The sequence below is a fragment of the Podarcis cretensis genome, assembly GCF_951804945.1.
Source record: "Podarcis cretensis genome assembly, chromosome: 3".
Lineage (NCBI taxonomy): Eukaryota > Metazoa > Chordata > Lepidosauria > Squamata > Lacertidae > Podarcis > Podarcis cretensis.
In genome coordinates this window covers 108,965,793-108,990,060 of record NC_137172.1, presented here as the reverse complement: position 1 = coordinate 108,990,060, position 24,268 = coordinate 108,965,793, and the positions used below count along the sequence as shown (strand labels likewise).

At 45.8% G+C, this 24,268-nt stretch overlaps 1 protein-coding gene across 2 annotated transcripts in view; it reads right to left on the bottom strand.

Moving 5' to 3' along the window:
- KIF16B (kinesin family member 16B) overlaps positions 1-6,721 on the bottom strand; it is a 110,552-nt gene extending 103,831 nt beyond the window's left edge. For both annotated transcript variants that reach the window (XM_079969655.1, XM_079969656.1), the window contains exon 1: positions 6,567-6,721. In XM_079969655.1, the coding sequence (XP_079825781.1) occupies positions 6,567-6,613 (47 nt within the window). In that variant the 5' untranslated portion in view covers positions 6,614-6,721. The remainder of the gene's footprint in view (positions 1-6,566) is intronic.
- Between the last annotated feature and the right edge of the window lie 17,547 nt (positions 6,722-24,268).

Sequence of the window (24,268 nt, the reverse complement as noted above, 5' to 3'; positions counted from 1 at the left end):
GAAATTTATGCGCAGCTTGATTGGTGGTGAGGTGGGGAAACAAACCCTCAAATGCAGTTCTATAGGTCAGGAACAGATAGAAGGTTTCCAATTCCCATTATTAAAAAAATCAAGGGGTGGGGATTAAAGGTACAGTAGAGTCCATGCCGGAACGCAGGTGGCGCTGTGGGTTAAAGCCTCAGCGCCTAGGGCTTGCCGATCGAAAGGTCGGCGGTTCGAATCCCTGCGGCAGGGTGCGCTCCCGCTGCTCGGTCCCAGCGCCTGCCAACCTAGCAGTTCGAAAGCACCTCCGGGTGCAAGTAGATAAATAGGGACCGCTTACCAGCGGGAAGGTAAACGGTGTTTCCGTGTGCGGCTCTGGCTCGCCAGAGCAGCGATGTCACGCTGGCCACGTGACCCGGAAGTGTCTCCGGACAGCGCTGGCCCCTGGCCTCTTAAGTGAGATGGGTGCACAACCCCAGAGTCTGTCAAGACTGGCCCCTACGGGCAGGGTTACCTTTACCTTTAGAGTCCATGCCACAATATATAAAACACAAACTAACAAAAAGCAGACAGATATAATAATGCAAAACGTAAAGAAGATATACAGGTGAAGACGAAACAACAACTATGGAGCAAGTTTGAACAAGCAATCCACAAGGAGACGGTTGAGGGAGCCGGGTATGTTTAGCTTGGGAAAGAGGCGACTTAGAGGAGATATGAAAGCCATCGTCAAATATCTCAAGGGCTGTCACATGGAAGATGGCGCAAGCTTGTTTTCTCCTGTTCTGGAGGCTAGGACTCGAACCAATGGATTCAAGTTACAAGAAAGGAGATTCCAACGAAACGTGGGGAAGAACTTTCTGAGAGTAAGAGCTATCTGACAGTGGAGCAGACTCCCACGATAGGTGGTGGAGACTCTCCTTTCCTGGAGGTTTTTAAGCAGAGGTTGGATGGCCATCCGTCACGGACAGTTTAGTTGAGTTTCTTGCAACTTCAGGGGGTTGGACTAGTTGACCCTTGGGGTACCTTCCAACTTTACAATTCTTATGATGGTGAAGGGACAGCTCAGTTGGTAGAGCATGAGACACTTAATCTCAGGGTCATAGGTTTGAGCCCCATGTCGGGTGAAAGATTCCTACACTGCAGGGGGTTGGACTAGATTATTCTCGTGGTCCCTTCCAACCCTATCGTTCCATGATTCTGTGACACAAAGCTGTTTCTGCTGAACTGCTCAATGAGATGCTGAAGGGAGGGTCATGTGACTGTGCACTGGTGGTTAAGAAGTTTAAAAGGAAAGTGAAGATAAGTGATTATGGCCCAAACAATCCATGTGCCTCAGTTTAAGAATGATCATAAAAGCAACATATTATCTAGCAATGAAGCCTGATAAAGCCAGCTGCACCACAGTGAACTCAGCTTTGAACAAGCTTCAGCTTTGAACAAGCAGCTTAAGCTAGCAACTGTTTGCAATTTTGCTCATATTCTTGAGAAAGGGAGGAGCAGCAGAAACAGAGCTCAGCGCTGTACCTGTCTAGCTAGTTCACCCAGTTGCCCTCATTTCCAATTTTCAGCATGATATCTTACAATGGTCCATTAACTACTGGTGCTACTTTGTAATCCATCCTCTTGGGACAAAGTTTCATTGAAGCTGGAAAAGAGATCAGATGGGTTCAACAGTCACTCAAAATAGAACGCGTCTCAGAAGTACTACCATGGAATATGGTGCTTGTGTAAAAGACAGTAGCCTGTCTATTGCAGAAGAAGAAGAAGAAGAAGAAGAAGAAGAAGAAGAAGAAGAAGAAGAAGAAGAAGAATTTATTATTTGTACCCTGCCCTTCTGGCTGGGTTTCCCCAGCCACTCTGGCCAGCTTCCAACAAAATATTAAAATACAATAGTGCATCAAACATTATAAGCTTCGCTAAAAAGGGCTGCCTTCAGATGTCTTCTAAAAGTCTGGTAGTTGTTTTTCTCTTTGACATCTGGTGGGAGGGTGTTCCACAGGGCGGGTGCCACTACCGAGAAGGCCCTCTGCCTGGTTCCCTGTAACTTGGCTTCTTGTAGCGAGAGAACCACCAGAAGGCCCTTGGAGCTGGACCTCAGTATCCGGACAGAATGATGGGGGTGGAGATGCTCCTTCAGGTATACTGGACCGAGGCTGTTTAGGGCTTTAAAGGTCAGCACCACCACTTTGAATTGTGCCCGGAAACGTACTGGGAGCCAATGTACGTCTTTCAAGACTGGTGTTATGTGGTCTCAGCGGCTGCTCCCAGTCAGCAGTCTAGCTGCCGCATTCTGGATTAGTTGTAGTTTCCGGGTCACCTTCATAGGTAGCCCCACATAGAGCGGATTGCAGTAGTCCAAGCGGGAGATAATCAGAGCATGCACCACTCTGGCAAGACAGTCCGCGGGCAGGTAGGGTCTCAGCCTGAGCACCAGATGGGACTGGTAAACAGCTGCCCTGGACACAGAACTGACCTGCACCTCCATGGAGGAGCAGATATTTAATCCTACCAGCCTTAGAAAATGTAAATGTGTTTACAAGATGGGCATATGATTTCAATATCTCCACCGACCATGGAAATAAATGGATGCAGGTGGCGCTGTGGGTTAAAGCCTCAGCGCCTAGGGCTTGCCGATCGAAAGGTCGGCGGTTCGAATCCCTGCGGCGGGGTGCGCTCCCGCTGCTCGGTCCCAGCGCCTGCCAACCTAGCAGTTCGAAAGCACCTCCGGGTGCAAGTAGATAAATAGGGACCGCTTACCAGCGGGAAGGTAAACGGCGTTTCCGTGTGCGGCTCTGGCTTGCCAGAGCAGCGATGTCACGCTGGCCACGTGACCCGGAAGTGTCTCCGGACAGCGCTGGCCCCTGGCCTCTTAAGTGAGATGGGCACACAACCCCAGAGTCTGTCAAGACTGGCCCGTATGGGCAGGGGTACCTTTACCTTTACCTTTAAGTATCCTTAGGTAGGAAAACCCAGCTCTGCACTCTGGTTTGTGCAGAGATGCAGTATTCATCACCAAAACTTTCTGAAGCCTCGCTTAACATTTATAGTAACCAAATTGCTCCCATTCCAGCTTTCGGTTTATAGCAGGCAGGAGCATGAAAACACGAGTACTGAAAGTCTGGTAACTTCAGAGAAGCATTACCAAAATTACAACTCCACTCCAAATTACCAATACTTCACCTTCAACACAGTTGCTACCAATAACAACTTTTTAAATAAAAGATCTCCATATGGCAACATCCCCTTTTCTATTAAATTCAGGGGGGAAAACACATAAACCAAGCTTTTGTTTTTTTGTTAATCAATCTGAAATCAATAGTAATAGAAAATATTTCTGAAATTGTCAAAGTTGTTGAGTCTCAAGTAAAGTTAACATACAAGAAAGGCAAGCACTTTCAGACCCCAGAAAATAAATCAATGTTGTGGCACCAGAGAACCCCTAAACTGTGGGACATCCCCTCTTTGAAAAAAGCAGCAAATGCCCAAGGCTGTTTTGAGTTCAGAGCACATGCTTTTAGATGTATCATGTCCTGTCCCAAAGCAGTGTTGTGTTCAGAGAGTAGGAATGCAACTTAGGTAACACTTATACCCAAGGATAACAATTTAAATGTTGTTAGCCGCTCTAGGGAAGAATGGGATACAAAAGCAAAACAATATCATCTAAAAGTAGCTGATAGAGCATTTCTTGCGCAGCCATGAGCTGACTAGTCTGTTCTGCTTCAACAACATGGGCCACGTTCAAAGCTCTTGTGTTAATTGACAGGGCCCTTAACAACATGGGTCAAGGATATCTTAAGGACTGCCTGATCCCTTATATCATGGCCCAATCACTGAGATCTTTGGGGCTCATAACTTCTGGAAACTGTACATTCAGTCTAATGGGTCAAAGTCTGTGGATCTCCCTCCCAGCTGAGATTAGACAGCTCCTTGCTGAACTTCAGGGCCATGACCATTATTTTGTTGTTGTTCCAGCAGGCATTTTAAGGTAGTGTTTGTTTTATTGTCCCATTTTCTGTGGATTGTTTTTTATGTACACCACTTAGAAATGCAAATTAATCCCGTGGTATATAAATATCTTAAATAAAATAAGCCAACAACGGCCAGTGTTTTGTTCAGTAGCGCTACAAGAACAGAATTCTGTTACGCTGCAACAACTGCAAGCAGCAGCTATTGAAAATCCTTGTTTGTGTATTTTCAAGAACTTAAAACACATTTTCAAGAAGGTTACATAAAGATAAATGCTGTGAGCTTTATTGACTTTGTTTCAAAGCAAAAGATGCATGTACCACATTTATAGATTATTTAAAAAGTATTCTGTCATGATCCCTATATACTGTATGCAACCTCTTCTGTGTGTGTTGAGCATATATGTGTACCACAACCACAAGATCCCACACTTCTTGAATAAGGTTATTGAGTTCCAACAGATTAAATGCGCAGAACTGTTAAGGACAGAATGTTTTCTAGTGCCAAGAAGAAGTATTACCTGTCCAATATCTTTTCAATCTTAGGCACTCAATCTGAAATCTCATTATACTGCTTACTTCTTTCAAATTAAATTTCACCACACTAGTTTCATTCATTGAAATTATACCCCTTAAATTACCTTCTCTAAATCCTGTCAGACTGGGAAAACAACATAGTTCTACTCACAAAGAATCATACAATTGTAGAGTTGGAAGGGGGCCCAAGGGTCATCCAGTCCAACCCCCTGCAATGTGTGTAGGGCATATGTATGCAGAATGATGAACAGGGTCAATTGCTTTTAGCTCCACCTCAGCTTCATGTATTATTTCAGTAACCACACATGTGAGGAAAAAACCCCAATGCATTGTCTCCTGTTCACAAGTAGGTGCTCAACATATTCCCTACACTGGTCACTTGCAAACTCACCCCAGAACAACTACAACTATGTAGAGAGATGCTGAGTTGAGGCACCTTCCCACGCTAAGATGACTTTCATAACAACTTTGAAACAAATAGATAATATATAGAGCTACAGAGGTGTGATAAAACCCACCTTCCTACATGTCTGGCTGACATCTGCCCTTCCAAAGAACTGACATGAACCTTTAGTGAGTTTGCTAGAAGCCGCCAGGGACAAAACGATCAATCATCACCAGTTTATACAAAAGCACAAGCTCAGCACAAAGCATCATAAAATTACTTTGGCAGAGTTTTACAGCTGGCATGCTTTATTTAAAGGGTGTGTGTGTGAACATATATGCACATTTAAGCATGTGGTGTGTACACCTCCTCAATAGATAGTACACTTTTGTTTTTACCTCCTTTGGACACCAGAAATATGTTTGTCAGTGCCTTGTATGAACAGAATTCTAAGTGTGGTGTACTGGTTAAGAGTCCTGGACATGGCCCTGGGAGATCAGGGTTCAAGTCCCCACTCAACCATGAAACTCACTGGGCAACCTTGGGCCAGTCATTGCCTCTCACCCTAACCTACCTCACAGGCTTGTTGTGGGGACAGAATGGGGAGAAGTTATGTACGCCACCTTGAACACCTTTGAGGAGAGGCGGGCTATAAAGGTGATGAATAAATAAGTAGATAAATAAAAATACATTATACTTTCCCAGATCTAATAAGTTAGGGCGACCAGATTTAAAAGGGAGGGGGAGAGAGAACAGATTCTCCTGTGCCCTTTATTTGTTAGTTTCAGGGAAGAGACTCCGGCAGCTGTGAGGGGGGGGGGGGGAGCCAGAACACCTCCCCAAAATGCTCTTTACTTTTGGAAGTCGCAGGAGCCTCCTTCGCACCTGGCTCCCCAACAGTCATGGCAGAACATGCTACCCTAGCAATGAGGCTGCCAGCAAGGCAGCAAAGTTTACAGGGTTTGAACAACAGAGTTCAAAGAGACACCAAGGGTCATCTAGCCCAACCCCCTGCAAAGCAGGAAGCTTTTGCCCAACATGTGGCTTGAACCCCCAGCCCTGAGACCAAGCTATCCCAGGATGGTTTACACCGGCATCTCATCCAGCAGGGAGGCAGTTTGTCCTTTTATTACGCAGAAAAAGGGCATTTCAAGCAGGTGCCCTTGTCTTGTTTTGTTTTCCTTGTGGGTGCCACTCTGCCAGAACCTCTTCCGTAGAAGGAACGAATAAAAAGGCAGAGCTCGGTCGGTGGCTACAGCAAGGAGACTCCCAGTCTCAAAGTCGTGGGTTCGAGTCGCACCTTGGGCAAATGACCCCCGCCTTGTAAGGGGTCGGACTAGATGACCCCCGGGGGGGCCCTCCCAACTCTCCAATTCTAAGAAAGAGGGAAACTCTTCTCTCTTCTCAATCTCAAATCTCATTATACCAAAGACACTTTTTTTTCGGTTTTTTTGTTCTGTTCCCCCCCAGCCCCCCCTCCCGCCCCCAGCCCATCATTGCGCCACGACACGCACCCGGGAGCTGGCAGGTGAGGGAACGAGTACTGCGCGTGCGCGTTGCAGTCGCAGCCGGGCAGGGGAGGGAAGACCCACGAGGGGAGAACGTGGGAAGAAAGCGAAAGCGGGGGGGGCGGCGTGCGCGAGGGGAGGGGGCGGAGGGCACGAGCTCCTCTCGCTCGGCTCTGGCTGCCTCACCTGCGGTTTATGGGCCGGACTCGGACAGCCACCTTCACCGACGCCATGGCGCCCAGACCCCCCCCCCCCGCGCCTCCTCCCCGCCTCCGGCCTGCCTACTCCTCGTCGCTCTCCCGGACGCGGCCCGCTCCGCCCGGCGGCTCCCCGCGCGCTGCCAAAGGCCGCCCTCCGCCTCGCCCCGCCCTTCAGCCGCCCCGCGCGCGCCGCTTTCGACTCCCGCAGCACCGCCCTGCAGCGCCGGGCGCCGAGGATGTAAGGGTGCCGCCGGCGGACAAACGCCGCCGAACGCGTTGCGCGATCCCCTGGGGAGGACCCTCGGGAGGACCAAGTGGCTCTCGCAGGCGCGCGAGAGGAGGGGGTAGGGGGTGGGTCAGGCCCGGGTTAAAGCGGAGGGAGGGGGGAATGATGGAATCGTAGGCTTGGAAGGGGGGCCCCACCCCCCAGCGTGGTCGAGTACAGCCCAGCCCCCCCCCCGCGCAAGGTAGGAATATGCGCACACGCACACGGCGATCGAACCTGCAACCTTGGCATTATCAGCAAGCGCCACAGGTCTGGGCAACCGAGGTAAAATGCCAACAGCAGGAGTTGGAAGGGACATTCTGGGGTCATCTAGCCCAACCCCCTACAAGGCAGGAATATGCACACACACACACGGATTGCACCTGTGCAATGAGTGCAATGAGATCGAGTGTTTGTGGGGGGGGGGGGTAAAGGTAAAGGTACCCCTGCCCGTACGGGCCAGTCTTGACAGACTCTGGGGTTGTGCGCCCATCTCACTCAAGAGGCCAGGGGCCAGTGCTGTCCGGAGACACTTCCGGGTCACGTGGCCAGCGTGACAAAGCTGCATCTGGCGAGCCAGAGCCGCACACGGAAACGCCGTTTACCTTCCCGCTGGTAAGCGGTCCCTATTTATCTACTTGCACCCGGAGGTGCTTTCGAACTGCTAGGTTGGCAGGCGCTGGGACCGAGAAGCGGGAGCGCACCCCGCCGCAGGGATTCGAACCGCCGACCTTTCGATCGGCAAGCCCTAGGCGCTGAGGCTTTAACCCACAGCACCACCTGCATCCCTTGGGGGGGGGGGAGGCTCGGTTAATTTCATTGTACACAGGTTGTACACGGGTGGTGCTGTGGGTTAAACCACAGAGCCTAGGACTTGCCGATCAGAAGGTCGGCGGTTCGAATCCCTGCGATGGGGTCAGCTCCCGTTGCTCGGTCCCTGCTCCTGCCAACCTAGCAGTTCGAAAGCTCGTCAAAGTGCAAGTAGATAAATAGGTACCGCTGTTGCGGGAAGGTAAACAGTGTTTCCTTGCACTGCTCTGTTTTGCCAGAAGTGGCTTAGTCATGCTGGCCACAAGACCCAGATTCTGTACGCCAGCTCCCTCGGCCAATAAAGCGAAATGAGTGCCGCAACCCCAGAGTCGGCCACGACTGGACCTAATGGTCAGGGGTCCTTTTACCTTTACCTTTACACAGGTTGTACATTGACAATAAAATTATTATTATTATTATAACCTGCAACCTGGGCATTAAGAACAAGTGCTACAGTTCTGGTAAAATGTCAAGAGCAGCAGGAGTTGGAAGTGGAACCCCCAGGCGTCATAGAGTCCAGTTGCCCCCCCTCCCCAGCAAGGCAGGAATATGCACACCCACCCATGGGGATCGAACCTGCAACCTGGGCATTATCAGCAAGTGCCACAAGTCTGGGCAACTGTGGTAAAATGCCAACAGCAGGAGTTGGAAGGGACCCCCCAGGCGTCATCAGGTCCAGCCCCTCTGCAAGGTAGAAATATGCACGAACACACAGGGATTGAACCTGCATACTTAGCAATATCAGCAGGTGCCACAGGTCTGGCTGACCGGGGTAAAATGCCATCTAGCCCAACCACCTGTGAGGCAAGGAAGTTGTTTTGCCCAACGTGGGGCTCGGACCCACGATCCAAATCAGGCCAGTGGCGCACCTAGTCCAGGGACGGAAATAAACACCAGGATGTGAATGGTGCAGAAGCTGTCAAAGGTCAGGTTTCATCCTTAGCTTAAAAAAAATATCTAGAAAAACCTGGGCAAGGTGCTGGCTTGTGTTCAACACTTAGGCAGGAAGAACCAGCTGCACAAATGTAAGAAGGGGGATGCCTGGCTTGCCGGTATTACAGTGTTACCTCAGGTTACATACGCTTCAGGTTACATACTCCTCTAACCCAGAAATAGTGCTTCAGGTTAAGAACTTTGCTTCAGGTTGAGAACAGAAATCGTGCTCCGGTGGTGTGGCGGCAACAGGAGGCCCCATTAGCTAAAGTGGTGTTTCAGGTTAAGAACAGTTTCAGATTAAGTACGGACCTCCGGAATGAATTAAGTACTTAACCCGAGGTACCACTGTACATGTGAAAAAGATCTAGGGGTCTTAGTACAGTGGTGTCCAGTAAGACGAATGCCTCGCAAGAGGAAAAACCCGCTAGACGAAAGGGTTTTCCGTTTTGGAGGTGCTTCGCAAGACAAATTTCCCTATGGGCTTGCTTCGCAAGACGAAAACGTCTTGCGAGTTTTTTCCTCCCCCCCTCCCCTTTTTCTAAGCCGCTAATAGCCTCTAAGCCGCTAAGATGCTAATAGCGCTAATCTGCTAAGCCGCTAATAGGGATGCTTCGCAAGACGAAAAAACCACTAGACGAAGAGACTTGCGGAACGGATTATTTTCGTCTTGCGAGGCACCACTGTATACCACAAGCTTAACATGAGTCAACAGTGTGATACAGCAGCAAAAAAAGCTGATGTTGTTCTAGGCTGCATCAAGAGAAGTATAGTGTCCAGATCAAGGGAAGTAATAGTACCACTCCAGTCTTCTTAGTCAGACAACACCTGGAATACTGTGTCCAATTCTGGGCACCACAATTTAAGAAGGATGTTGACAAGCTGGAATGTGTGCAGAGGAGGGCAGCCAAGATGATCAAGAGTCTGGAAACAGCCTAATGAAGGAGCTTGAAGGAGCTGGGTATGGTTAGCCTGGAAAAGCAGAAACTGAGAGGAGATATGATAGCCATCTTCAAATATCTCAAGGGCTTTCACATGGAAGATGGAGCAAGCTTGTTTTCTGCTGCTCTGGAGGGTAGGACTCAAACCAATGCATTCAAGTTACAAGAAAGAAGATTCTGACTAAACCTCAGGAATATCTTTCTGATGGTCAGAATTAATGACAGAAGTTCTCTGGATACTTGGGCATCTAACTCTGGCTTTTCAAATCTTACTACACACATCTAATGGGAGGGGGCGGATGAACAAAATTCAGAGCAAGTTCACAGTTTAAATTGGGTGAGAGGCAGAGCTCAGAGTTGGATGAAGGTGAGGCACTCTCTTCAATGCTAGTTTTAAGTGCATGGCTTTAAAAGAGGATTAGACACATTCATGGAAGATAAGGCTATCAGTAATTAGTAGCCATCATTGCTAAGTTCTGTCTCTGCTGTCAAATGCTGGGATTTGCAAGTGCAGAGGGTTCTACTGCTCAGCCCCCAATATCTTCCCGCACAGGTGCTGGTCTAGACGGGCCTTTGGCCGGCCTCTTCTTATGTTCTTAAGAATATTTATTCATTTCCCTCCCTTCTGATGCAAAGCACCACTGGGGGCTGTTTACAACATTTGCAATGAAAATGTTATAAAAACAACAATATCTAAAAATAACCAGCCCAGGAGGCGGGAACAGCAGTTAAAACCACCAATGAAAACAGTATCTGCCACATAGGAATAAAATGGACTTTAATCACTGATGAAAAACTGTGAGGGTGAGGGCCAGCTAGGGACAAGGCGTTCCATAACTGGGTAGCCTCTCCTTCCCTTCGGGGATCAAGGCAGGGCTGGGAGCGACCTCTGCTCCAAATCCCACTCAAATGTGCTTCTGTCCTAGGTCGGATCCAGAGAATGGCTTTTGCTTTGGATCTTAGTAAACAGGTCAGGGGATATGGAAAGATGCAGTAGTTGCAGGATTCCTGTAACGTGATCCCACTGGCATGTGCACAGCAACATCTTTGCAGCCGCATCCTGGACTAGCTGAAACTTCTGTAATCTTTTCAAAGGTTGCTCCACATTCAGGTAGTCATTCAGGTCACTGTTCTTCAACCTTGAGCCCTCAGATGTGGTTGGACTACAACTCCCATCATCCACCACCAGCTTAGCCAATGGTCAGGGGTGATGGGAGTTGTAGTCTGGTAACATATGGGACCCAAGTTTTAAGAACACCAACCCAAGTAAAAGCCAAGTGAAGGAGCACCCACTCTGTCAACCTGAGGAGTACTAACCCATCCAAAACAGAGCTCAGTGGCAATTTCAGAGTCCATTTCTTGCCTAACCAGGAGTGCCTCTGCCTTGTTCTGATTAAGTTTCAATTTAGCCCTCATGCAGCACATAACTCTGCATGAGATCAGTTCAAAGTGTCAACAGCTTCCTTGGTATTACAGTGGTACCTCGGGTTACATACACTTCAGGTTACATACGCTTCAGGTTACAGACTCTGCTAACCCAGAAATAGTACCTCGGGTTAATAACTTTGCTTCAGGATGAGAACAGAAATTGTGCTCCGGCGGCAGCAGGAGGCCCCATTAGCTAAGTGGTGCTTCAGGTTAAGAACGGACCTCGGAACGAATTAAGTACTTAACCCGAGGTACCACTCTACATGAAAGGGGCTTGGGCAGGTGGGAACTTCCCTCAAGGCTAGCTCTAATGTAATACCCAGGAAATGTAAATCAGAACTTTTATGTTGGGTTGATTTAGACAATCCCCCCTCCTTCCTTGGCCCATTTTGATGTTTGTTTCTGAGGTACGGTGCTGGTGGGAATGTGCGCAGAATTTTTTTTACACTTGACAAAGAAAGCTGTGCCAAAATTGATTTCCCAAACTAGCAGCCATCATCGAGGCCTTCCCAAAGTTGTCATGGATCACAGAATGCAGCATTCTGAGCAAGCAGCTTGAGGGTGTGCTGCTCAATTTGCTCCAAGCTGCGAAACTGCCATCTCTCTCTCCCCCCCCCCCAATTTCCTCCCTCTCCAAGATTGATCTGTGGCTCATGAAATATCACCAAGATGCTCTTATTCAGGGAAAGCTTTGAAGGCAATGTCATCTCGTCACAGCTGTAGATCAGCCCATCTCCAGAACTATCCTTTCCTTTGATCCCTGATCCTGAGCACTTGGGGGGGGGGGGGAGGAAACTGCTGATCAACCGATCAGCTGATCCATTCTGTCACTCTTTAAAACTCTCTTTATGTGGAACACCAGGGATGCCACAGCATTCTTCATTTCTTGCAGAGCCTCATGCTGTTATTAGCTATCGCGGATAGCCTTTTTTAAAAAAAATTGCCTCCACTCTAAGGATTTTACTGCCCAGTGTTTACATTTTGTCCTCCCCTAATCCAGCCCTTGTATTACATATTCAATAGTGTATTAAGAGTCAGCAATTATGTTTCCCTCAGTCAGCTTCCCAGGGAAGATGGTATTGATTTCATAGGAACCGCGCATTTGTGTGCTAGCCTTGAAACATTCATCTTCCTAAAACACTGGTAGAGCTTGCATGTGCATGGCCCTCAAACGGCTATGCATGTGAACATGCTGCAGTAACTATTCTGTTCTTGTGGAGTCCTAGGCAAGAGGGCACGTGGTGCAATTTTCTCTTTCCTGCAGAGGGGACTTGCATTTTTTAAAAAAGTTTTAAAGGCAAAAAAACCCCTATAAGAATTTCAGGTATTATGTAATTATTCAGCACCCAAAGTTTTATCGCCCTATCACTCTGCCAAGCATCTCACTGTAATAATTATGCATTTCAAAACAAGCAACTTTCCCTCCCTCTAGTGGTCTGCCTGGTGCATTGGCAAATCTGAAGACTTCCAGGAAGATCAAAGAAATTTAACAGCACATGTACGGAGCATTATTTTGCAATAAACAGAAATACATAAAATCCACAACTTCATGGGTAGAAATGCACATGCATTTTTATTATCTGCACAGCAAAGGGATGCAGAGTGCACGGAGCTGATACAGAAATATTTGAAGATAATGAAAAGCCTCAGTCAAAATACCACTGAAGACAATGGATATTTTTATAACGCCTCGGGGGGGGGGGTGTTAGATCTAAGCAAGAATTATTTCAGAGTAGATGATCATTATAATTAGAAGAAATCCCATTTTTGCTTAAATTCCACAATAGAAGCCTGGGGCTTTTCAGATATATGCAGATATATTTTCAGGCTGTTGCTATAATTCTGAATTTGTTAATGACTCCTTTTCAGACATTTTTAAAGCAGACCCATCCATGAAGCTTTCCATTCTTAATACGCCACTAAAGCTTATAATGTGTGCAAATTTCTGCACCTCAGGCAGCTCTTTGGAAATGAGCATATTATTCTGATTTAACTATCAGAAAGACTCTGAGTGGATTAATTGGATGAATTAATTGTGTAGACTAGAGTGGAAGATTGAAGACATCTAATTTCGAAACAAGTGCAACTGTAGCGTCTTTACTGTTCCTCCCTTATTAATTTTCCTGTCCACAAATCATGGAACCTTGAAGATGTATAGAATCAAACACTCCTCTTTGGAATCCTACATCACTTTTCCAGTGGCATAGAGGAGATGTTGTACCCTAGTCGTTTTAATGGCAGAGTAACATCCTTCATTGAAATAAATAAGGCAAGCCTCTGGTGGTTACTGGGTGGGTTCTGTGTTCTTATCCTGTCCTCTGCATTTAGAATTACTCACTAGATTGAGTTGGTAGCCTTTTACATGGCTGGGGGTGAGGGATTGTACCCTGAGCCTAGTTTCACCTAGAAGGCAGGGGAGCCCAACAAGCTGCACCAACAAGCACAAAACAACCCCTCTGCAGCGCCACATATCCAACATTGGAAAATGCCAGTCCCCTTTCCTACCTGGGCAGTTATCTTTTCACAAGGTCAGACATGGATGCCGAAATCCAGCATCGCCTGAGCTCTGCGAGTGCAGCTTTCTCCCGACTGAAGTGCAGAGTGTTTGAGGACTTTCGCAGGGAAACCAAAATGCTTGTTTACAAAGCTATTGCACTACCAACCTCACTGTATGCTTGTGAAACGTGGTCCACTTATAAACACCATCTCCAACTCCTAAAAAGATTCCATTAACGTCGTCTCCGAAACATTTTGCACATCACTTGGGAAGACAGGCAAACTAATGCCAGTGTACTGGAAGAAGCAAAGATCACCAGTGTCGAAGCAATGATTCTTCAACATCAGCTTTGTTGGACTGGTCATGTTTGGATGCCTGATTATCATCTTCCAAAGCAAGTACTCTATTCTGAACTTAAAAATGGTAAGCATAATGCTGGTGGTCAGCAAAGGAGGTTCAAAGACTCTCTCGTGGCAAATCTTAAAAAAATGTAGTATAAACACTGACAACTGGGAAGCACTTGCCTGTGAGTGCTCTAATTGGAGAAGAGCCTTTACCAAAGGTGTCCTGGGCTTTGAAGATGCTCAAACTCAGGATGAAAGGGAGAAACATGCTAAGTGGAAGGCACGCTTGGCAAATCCTCACCATGATCAACTCCCGCCTGGAAACTTATGCCCCCACTGTGGAAGGGTGCGTGGATTCAGAACTGGCCTCCACAGTCACTTATGGATTCGCTTTTAAAACTGTGTTTATGGAAGACAATCTTAACTCAGCTACGAGTGATCGCCAAAGAAAGAAGAAGGAAGTCTTTTACATGGCTGGAGTGGAAGACTGTACCCTGCGCCTAGTTTCACCTGGAAGGCAGGGGAGCCCAGAGGGAGGGTGAGAGGGAAACACTAAAATGGATGAAGTGATGATGGAAAGATGAATGGGGGGGGGGAGCCCTCTGAAGCCAACCAGTTCTGATCAGGAGTGACTTGTCCTTATGCTAGCAGCCTGCCACAGAGGGAGTGAACATGAAGTGGCAAAGATGGGTGGGGTGGCCTCACTGAGTTTTGCCCCTCGTCCTGCCCACTACTGGCAGGTCCCTGACAGATTACTCCTGGGAGAATGCAGCCCTCAACGGAAAAAAGGTTCCCCACCCCTGGCTATGATTTGTAAAGACAACAACAACAAAGAGCTGTTCCCTAGGCACCAGACAATTAGCATGGATATATGTCAAATGCCTTTTACATTTTTGATATAATTTGCATGGGACCAGACAGACATCATGATACGCAGCCTTTGTACAGTGGTTTCAAGTGTTCGAAGCATTTCACATGCATTATCTAGTTGTCGCAATCCTTACAACAACTCAGTAAGGCAGGCTGGTATTATTATCCTCCGTTTCACTGTTGGGTTTGGGGAGGGTGAATGAAGCAGAGAAGAGAGAGAGAGGGTGTGCTCAGCAACTCTGTACACAGATTTCTGATTTGGGAAATTGTACGATGTGGTTTCAGCATACAGTTCTGCTTTAGAAACAGCATTAAAAAGGGAAGTTCTGAGCCTGGTCTGCACTCACTAAACCACATTGTCATAATTGGTGAAGTAAGAATCTGCCACAGAATGAGGAGCCAGGGGAACTCATCTCATCCTTTAACTCAGCCCTGGATCGAGATCTTCCCTCAAACACTTGTGTCAAGTCAAGACACGTTCTTATTGCTCAGAGAAACACCTGACAGGAATAGATAAAGAGATGCGTTCTTATTAATGGTGTTTAAACGAGTGCTTACTCCCATAAAGACTCAGAGACCCTTGGCAGATGCTTGCAGGATATGTTCCGGCTGGCAATTGGCAGCTGGCCATGGAGAAGCATTGTGTACAGAAGCTGGAAGATTTACAGAACAGCTAATAAATATCAAGCATCTGCGAGAGTCAAACAGACCTTGAGGATCCATATGGTTCTAAGGCAGTGTCAGGAGATAATTCACTTCCCCCAGGACTTGACCCTTGCCTTACTGAAGAAAGGGGTAAAGTCTGCAGTTAATGATGCTATCTATATATATGCCAACTCAGAAATAAGCCCCACTGGACATAAGAAGAAATTTGCTGCATCGGGCAGTGTCCTGTCTAGTCTAGCATCTGATTCTCATATTGGCCAACTAGTTGCCTATAGGAAGCCCACACACAGAAACCGAGGGCAGCATGCCAGCAATATGTTCAAAGGCACCCTGACTCTGAAAGCACAAGTTGAACACTCCCATCAGTAGTAGTCACCAGTAGCCTTATTTACTTGACTTGTATGAGGGCAGTGCAAGAAGAAAGAAGAAAAGCCAGATGGTTACAGTCTGAGGTCGTTTCTCACTTTCATGGTGTGGAGACAATTGCTCCAAACAGGGTCCTTCAAATTTTGGGCGTGCCTTCAGCATTCGGCAATTGATGGAAATAGACAGATTGTTACTGTTTAAGATGTCTGAAACTAAATGGCTAGTCTGTGCTCAGGTGAGGAACAAACAGAAGTGGCAGTGTGGCAATAAATGTAACCCACTGAAACAATACATCATGTTTGTAATTCAAACATGAATTGCCATCCCAGCAACTTGCCTAGTACTAATTTGCTTTGAAAATATGTAGCCTGATATTAACATTAGATACACCTATAATATTTATAAGGCAGCTGGGGCACTTAAAACTCACCTATTTTTAAACTAGAAAGCATCTTCAGTAGAGCTTCCTTGTGGTTTAGTTTGGTGTAATTTCTAAAGAAGATGTTCCATTCTTCTACAGATTTATTAGTGAAATGACCTTCCCAAGTTTCCATTAGACAGTAGGTGCTGCTGTGATTTCAAATGAAATAGATCCCCATATCTGTAGCATTCAGGATTAATTGACCAGCCTCACGTCAGCCCTGGCAAAAGGTTGAAGACTCATCACCGTTCCCTGGCAACACAGAACTAAGAAGCTCTAAGCCTAAGGAATGTTAACAATGCTTATCCATTGTAATAACCCTTCTCTCAGCCCTCCAGATTTCCTGCTTTCATACCTGTTTCCCTTGGGTGAAAATCACAATTCTCGGTGTGACTTAGTAGAGACTTTTCTTTCAGTTTCCCAAGGAAATAAATTATAATGTTCCTCCTATTTTTACACATATTGTGTGGAGCAAATCTGTTCTTTAAACTACAGGCAGACATTTAATTATATTAATATATGAGGATAGAAAGATCAATACTAGAACTGAAAGATATATGCAATTAATGAATCAGTGAGTCACTCCTATTCTTTGTAGGTTATGTTTGCTCAGATTTTAACTAGTGTTATTACCTGGTAGGTATGCATGGGTGATTTACAACTAAATCACACTTGGAGACGACCCACTGAAATTGATAGACAAGTTAGCTGTATATCTTGATAGGTTAATTTGTGAACAATGAATTATTTGTCTTCATTACCGAGTTAAAGAAAACTATTATCTTCATTAAGTATCATTGAATTATTGAATGGAACGGGATCCAGTAGAAATAGCTATATCAAGGAATAATCAAGAATGAAAATTGACGCTTTTAAAAATCTGATGCAATTAAATTCACTGCATTGGTTTAATTCCAAACCATGCTGTCCTTTACAAAATGTCACCCACTGTGGCACAGTTCATTCATAAGTAGACATTGACTAGCAACAACAAAACTGTAGAAAGCCAATAAGCACAATATTAGATGCAATTGAGGAATGAAACATTTTGCTCCTATTTCCAACAAAAAAAGTTATAATGGAGCCAGATGGCACTGTGTCTAATCAATAACAACCCTCTAAAGAAACCTAAACAAATTAGAATGCATTTTTAAACCAACTGAATGAAATTAAAACCACCCACAGGTTTCATTTTCAGTGTGCTAGCATGGGGAAAATGATAAAATAAGCAAACAGGAAAAAATGCAAACATGAATGGGCTGATAAGGTAGCATTTGTTTTTGGTAAAAGTCATAGATTCCACATGATTGGAATTAGAGCAGTAGGTGTATGTTTAAGTTTGGCGGGGAGGAGATGGTTTTAGTGAAATCAGAGAACGATCAGAGGTACAAGTAGAACTTTTTGTGAACTCAATAACCAAATGTTGACCAGATCAACATAATGTTTTTCACCACCCATGAACCACTGGGAGAGAGTCATGTAGTGTACATGCACTTTATAAGAGCAATGGAAGTGTGGTGGTGATAGGCAAACAGCTCCTGGCAGATGTGTTGAGACAGAGTTTGGGTTATCAGGATCAGACCCTTAGGGGTAGGATTATAGTCTGGAGAGTCATGATGCAGCAATCTGGATTGCGTGGATCAGCCAAGAACCCCATATACATGATGCCCTGAGCTCCAAATGCATTTTTTTTAAAAAAAATCAGTTTCTTTTAAAAAATAATGTGTAACTGTTATAACAGTACAAAAGATATGCAATTGTGCACGGTTAAATTACAGATAGTCAGTAAGTTGTAGTAGTTAGAAAAGTAAGAAAGTCTACGGTAGAGCATGAGATTCCTGAATCGCAAGGGTTGGGACTAGACAATCCCTTCCAAATGTACAATTCTATGATCCTATGAAATCTCCTCGCAACCAAAAAGCTGACCGGGTGATCTTTACTGAGTTGTTTTGAGGCTAAAACAAGGGGAGGAAGAACCATATGCACTGCCTTGCATTGCTTGGAGGAAAGGGGGGGTTTATATGAGAGAGAATAATTCTGGAAGTTATTAATTTCTGGGGACACTGTAGCCTCTTTTCTCAGATCCATGTCAAGGTACAATTAGGATAATTTGCTAGCGAATTGTATGGAAGCCATAAAAATGGATCCCAGAACCTTGAGATTATAACTGCTGTACTGTTGCTGAAGGCTTCCCCCACCCTAAGGAAACCAAGTCATGGGTGTAGTTGATGCTGTATTTTGTTTTAGGAACATAGGAAGTTTCCTTATCTGGGGTCAACCCATTGGCATGTAACATACCGTATTTTTCGCTCTATAGGATGCACCCGACCATAGGACGCACCTTGTTTTAGAGGGGGAGAACAAGAAAAGAAAATCTCCCCCTCTCTGCTCAGTGCCCCTTCAGTGAAGCGGCAGGAGAAACGGAGCCCCTTCCGTTTCTCCTCCCGCTTCGATGAAGGGGCGCCGCGCAGCTCTCCCTCTCTGCTGAAGCCGGGAGAGTCTTGCTCTCCCGGCTTCAGCAAAAGGAACCCGAAGCCTTTGGAGCGCAGCGTGAGGTCCCGCTGCGCTCCAAAGGCTTCAGGCGGCTATCCCTGAAGCCTGGAGAGCGCAACGCGTAGCCTCCGGAGCACGGAGGGAGCGCTTCCTCTGCGCTTTGGAGGCTTCGCATTGCTATCGCTGAAGCCAAGGAGCCTGCATTCGCTCCATAGGACGCACACACATTTCCCCTTAATTTTTGGAGGGGAAAAAGTGCGTCCTATAGAGCGAAAAATACGGTAGATGCTCTACCACTGAGTTATGGTTCTTCCCTGGAGAGGTGGCCCACGCTCCTGAGGCTGATACATACTTTATTTAAAATCAGAAAATGACAAGTGCACTGAATCCACACATTCCCAGCAAATGAAGGAATGAGAAAACTCTGAGGGCACACGGGCAACTTTCATATCACACGCCTAATAATCACAAGGACCTCATTGTTCTTGGGTTGCGCTTTAATGAGTAGCGCTCATTGCTTGCCTCTTTTCTATTCCTCCTCTAAATGATATTTTATTTCTGCATGGCTGATAAAATACAAAGATGGGGGCACGATTTCACGGTTTGCGTGAGATGCAATTAGCTACAAATGTCAAGAAGATAGTACAACTTTATTCATCCCGGTTCATTTAATGAAAGTAATTAGAAGTTTTAAGGACTGCAAGTATCTGTGTCAAAAGTGGCACGAAATGCCATAATAGAAGTGGATAGATGAAAATGTGATGTGGCAAGTGAAATGAATCTCGCCATCTGGAGGGAATGATTTACCTCCGTGATAATTTAATGGAAATATGCACACCCATGCTCTGTCTCAAGAGACTAGTCGCATGAAACACCTTGTTGTGCATGACAATCTCTGGATCAGGATCCCATTGTGCAAAAGGCTTTCCCTTGTGAGCTGGGATGTCCAATAATAATAATAATAATAATAATAATAATAATAATAATGTATTATTTATACCCCGCCCATCTGGCTGGGCTTCCCCAGCCACTCTGGGCGGCTTCCAAAAGAATATTAAAATACTGTGATACATCAAACATTAAAAGCTTCCCTAAACAGGGCTGCCTTCAGATGTCTTCTAAAAGTCTGATAGTTGTTCTCTTTGACATCTGGTGGGAGGGTGTTCCACAGGGTGGGTGCCACTACCGAGAAGGCCCTCTGCCTGGTTCCCTGTAACTTGGCTTCTCGCAGTGAGGGAACCGCCAGAAGGCCCTCGGTGCTGGACCTCAGTGTCCGGGCAGAACGATGGGGGTGGAGACGCTCCTTCAGGTATACTGGACCGAGGCCATTTAGGGCTTTAAAGGTCAGCACCAACACTTTGAATTGTGCTCGGAAACGTACTGTACCATACCTTAGCTTCCTCCTGAACCCCCAAAATCTGTTCAAGAAAATCTGTTCCCTGTTTAGGGAAATTTTTAATATTTAATGCTGTATTGTTTTTAACACTCGATTGGGAGCCACCCAGAGTGGCTGGGGAAACTCAGCCACATGTGTGGGGTATAAATAATAAAGTATTATTATTATTATTATTATTATTATTATTATTATTATTAGGAAGCCTCTGGAGAGATTTTTGTGACTACAGGGAGGAGGTGAGAAGCTGAAAGGCCAGTCGAACAAGCATAAATCCTTTGCTTAATCTGAACGATGTTACTGGATGCTACGCAATGTATTTCCCCCACCCTGATTTATAATCAGCAATTAGAAAGGCAGGATGCAATCTATGAATAAATAAATAAATGTGTCAGACCTTAATGTGATTCACTTCCTGGCCTCACAAGATGGAGATCAATGTACCTTTACATCTAGAATTGATTGATTTATTTATCTAAGTCAACTGTTTTCTACTCTGCTAAATGCTGGAGTGGGTGTTGGCGGTTCTGAACTGCTGAATGACCCCTTTCAGCACAGGAAAGGAAACAGGGACACCACGCAGGGCCCCGCAACAAAATACAGCAATGTGTTGCAAAAGGTTATATGGGCACGTGGCTGGAAGAACACACACACACACACTGAAATCAAAGACTCGAGTTCCTGCTCTAACTTGGGTCTTAGCTTCATGTGCAAAAAATAGTTCTCGAAGATTAATAAGAGCGACCTGTATTCATGCAACTTGGTGCAGCATAAGGCTTTTGTATTCAGCAGAGTGCTTGTCTTGGGAGGAAGGGACAGCTTACCGTATTTTTCGCTCTATAAGATGCACTTTCCCCCTCCTAAAAAGTAAGGGGAAATGTGTGTGCGTCTTATGGAGCAAATGCAGGCGGGAGGCTCTGCTCAGCGCTCCCTTTAAAGGCTCTGCTCAGCGCTACCCTTCTCCCTCCTCGGGGAAAAGCCCCCAAGTGTCGCACACACACTCCATGAGCTCTTTAAAGGGAGTGTGGCCCTTGGGGGAGCCTTAGCCGTGTGCAGCCTCTCCCAGGCAGGGGATAAAGGCTCCCCTTGCCTGGGAAAGGCTGCGTGCAGCTATCCCATAAGCCAAGACAGCAAGCGGGATCGCTGTGCAGCGATCCCGCTTGCTGTCCTGGCTTATGGGATTCAGAATCCCCCCCCCTTGTTTTCCTCTTCCAAAAACTAGGTGCACCTTATGGTCTGGTGCGTCTTATAGAGCGAAAAATACGGTAAGTAACTTGGCGTTTGCTGCAACCTGAGAGCTAAGGGAGGTTTCTGACTGGGAATCCAAACCAGACTCAGCCCCACCTCTGACCTGTAATATTCACAATCGGCTACATTGCAGGGCTGTCATAAGCAAGTCTCTCTCTCTCTCAGCATAGCTCCCCAGTCTGCAATAGGAAAACAACCCGTGAACAACACTGCAGGGTTGCTGCATGCCAATCTCATAGCTCAACCTGCAGTGCAGGGATAAAAGGGATTACACAGTGCATTTGACCTCAGCTAGCCCCACCTATCAGCAGTTCAGCATCATTTGGAAGCCTTCCGGGTTGTTGTGGCCACAACATCCTCACCTGTCGCCTCTACCCAGTTGATTCCCTTTCCTATCTCGCCCATTTTCTTTTCCAAATAAAAGCTACATTAAAAAAAAAGTCTGCACTCATTACTGAACTTTGGAAATACAGTGGTACCTCGGGTTACATACGCTTCAGGTTACATACGCTTCAGGTTACACACTCCGCTAACCCAGAAATAGCGCTTCAGGTTAAAAACTTTGCTTCAGGATGAGAACAGAAATTGGGCTCTGGCGGTGCGGCGGTAGCGGGAGGCCCCATTAGCTAAAGTGGTGCTTCAGGTTAAGAACAGTTTCAGGTTAAGAACGGACCTCCGGAACGAATTAAGTACTTAACCCGAGGTACCACTGTAGAGGGATTTATGACTTGCATTACGCTCTGCAGAAAAATGTTTCAGTGTGAACTAAATACATAACCTAAACACCAGGTCTTATTCATTTGTTCTACATATCTATTAGCATTTAAACTAATGTATTAAATCTGATACACACTTGCTCAGAAGTAAGCCCTGTTGAGTTCAAGGGGACTGGACTCCCCTTGAATATTGGGGAGTGAATATTGGATTGTAGTCTTAGCCCTCCTGTTGAAACTCCTTTTTGGGGAAAAAATAATAATTTCTCATTCATAGAAACCAAAACATTTTGTTAGCAAACTAATTCCAAGCATTCATCCATCATACTTTAAGGAATGTTTGTTTATTCCTCTGGGCAACTCAAGAGAAATTAAAACAAATATTTTGGTAGCCTTTGTATTTCAATAATTTAAAGCAATATTGTATTGAATAAACATTCTTTGTCTATAGGCATTACTAAACTGCTGACATCACTGGCTCTTCATATTTGCTGAGTCACATACTAATCCTGTTGGGAGAACAGTAATAAAAACTTAACACGCACTCCCTTGCATAACAACTCAATTTATCATACAAGGCTGAAATCCGGGGAGTAACCTCTGTTGAACACTGTAGGACTTACTTCTGGGTAAACTGCGCAGGACTGCATTGCACAATGGCATTCTGGAAGGGCAAACGTCTGTAACATATCTTTGTCCCTTGACTGCTGAGAAAAACGATTCTGGTTTGCACATTCTTTTTTCTTACCTTACAGTTATATGCTTGAAATCTTCTAAATTAAAATTCAGCTGCTTAATTTGTCACTTGTAGCCATGGGTGAGAGAAGCTGTACGCATTCATGGGAGCGTTCGCTGCTCAGCTTTCTTTGATCACTTGTGCTGCTGAAAAAGCCAGTCATTTTTCAGCTTAAATGCATGCTTCTGTACTGCCACCATTTTCAAGTGGTATTCAATCGCATATACTATAGCAAATACAGGTTGCACAGTTAAAAGTTCATTTGGTGCTTTGTGCAACAAACCCACTCCTCTCTGCCCCAGTTGGACTTTATGCAATAAGGAAAGTGATGTGAAATGCACTGGAACCTGAGAGATAACAGTTGGATAACCTCCTCACAAACAGATCAGGATGAATGCTCAATGTTGCCATTTCAGCTTGCACACCAGCTATTAATATTGCTATTGTTTCCTGTATTTATAACCCACCATTTAACACAAAATTCCCAGGTTTGCTGCAAAAATCAGCAACTCACAATCCTGACTTCGTGGCATTCATTGAGATGGCAGGGCACAATTTAATTACTAAATTGCAAGAGCACAAATGAGTTCAACTTTTTTTCAGCGACTTATAAAAACAGGGCTGTTCAGAATGACCAAACACGTTGACCTACCTTCCTAGTCCAATCAGTCTTGCTTCTGTTCTTTGCATATTGATAATCTGTTTTTGGGATGATTGAATGCCCCATGTTGGGCTGCCTTGGAAAAGAGTTGAGAAGTTTCAGTTGCTGAAGCTTGATTGTTTGGCAGGAGTACAGTGGTACCTCAGGTTAAGTACTTAATTTGTTCTGGAGGTCCGTTCTTAACCTGAAACTGTTCTTAACCTGAAGCACCACTTTAGCTAATGGGGCCTCCCACTGCCGCTGCGCCACCGGAGCACGATTTCTGTTCTCATCCTGAAGCAAAGTTCTTAACCTGAAGCACTATTTCTGGGTTAGCAGTCTGTAACCTGAAGCATATGTAACCTGAAGCGTATGTAACCCGAGGTACCACTGTACAGGGAACCATGAGTCCATTAGTGTTTCTATATGAGCCTTTACTGGGCGGGTTTTGGTTTGATTTTTGCAGAATTATTTATTATGTATTCTCATTTTGTATTTTTCTGTTGCGAACCTCCCTGGAATCTTCGGATGAAGGGTGGCATACAATCTTTTAAGTAACAAAGAATAAAAATAATAAATTGACCCGAACCAGAAGGGCTCTTCGTATATTAGCAAATTCACTTTGAATGTGTATTTTGCATGCTGCTACGATGGCTTTCTGGGACGCAGGTGGCGCTGTGGGTTAAAGCCTCAGCGCCTAGGGCTTGCCGATCGAAAGGTCGGCGGTTTGAATCCCTGCGGCGGGGTGCGCTCCCGCTGCTCGGTCCCAGCGCCTGCCAACCTAGCAGTTCGAAAGCACCTCCGGGTGCAAGTAGATAAATAGGGACCGCTTACCAGCGGGAAGGTAAACGGCGTTTCCGTGTGCGGCTCTGGCTCGCCAGAGCAGCGATGTCACGCTGGCCACGTGACCCGGAAGTGTCTCCG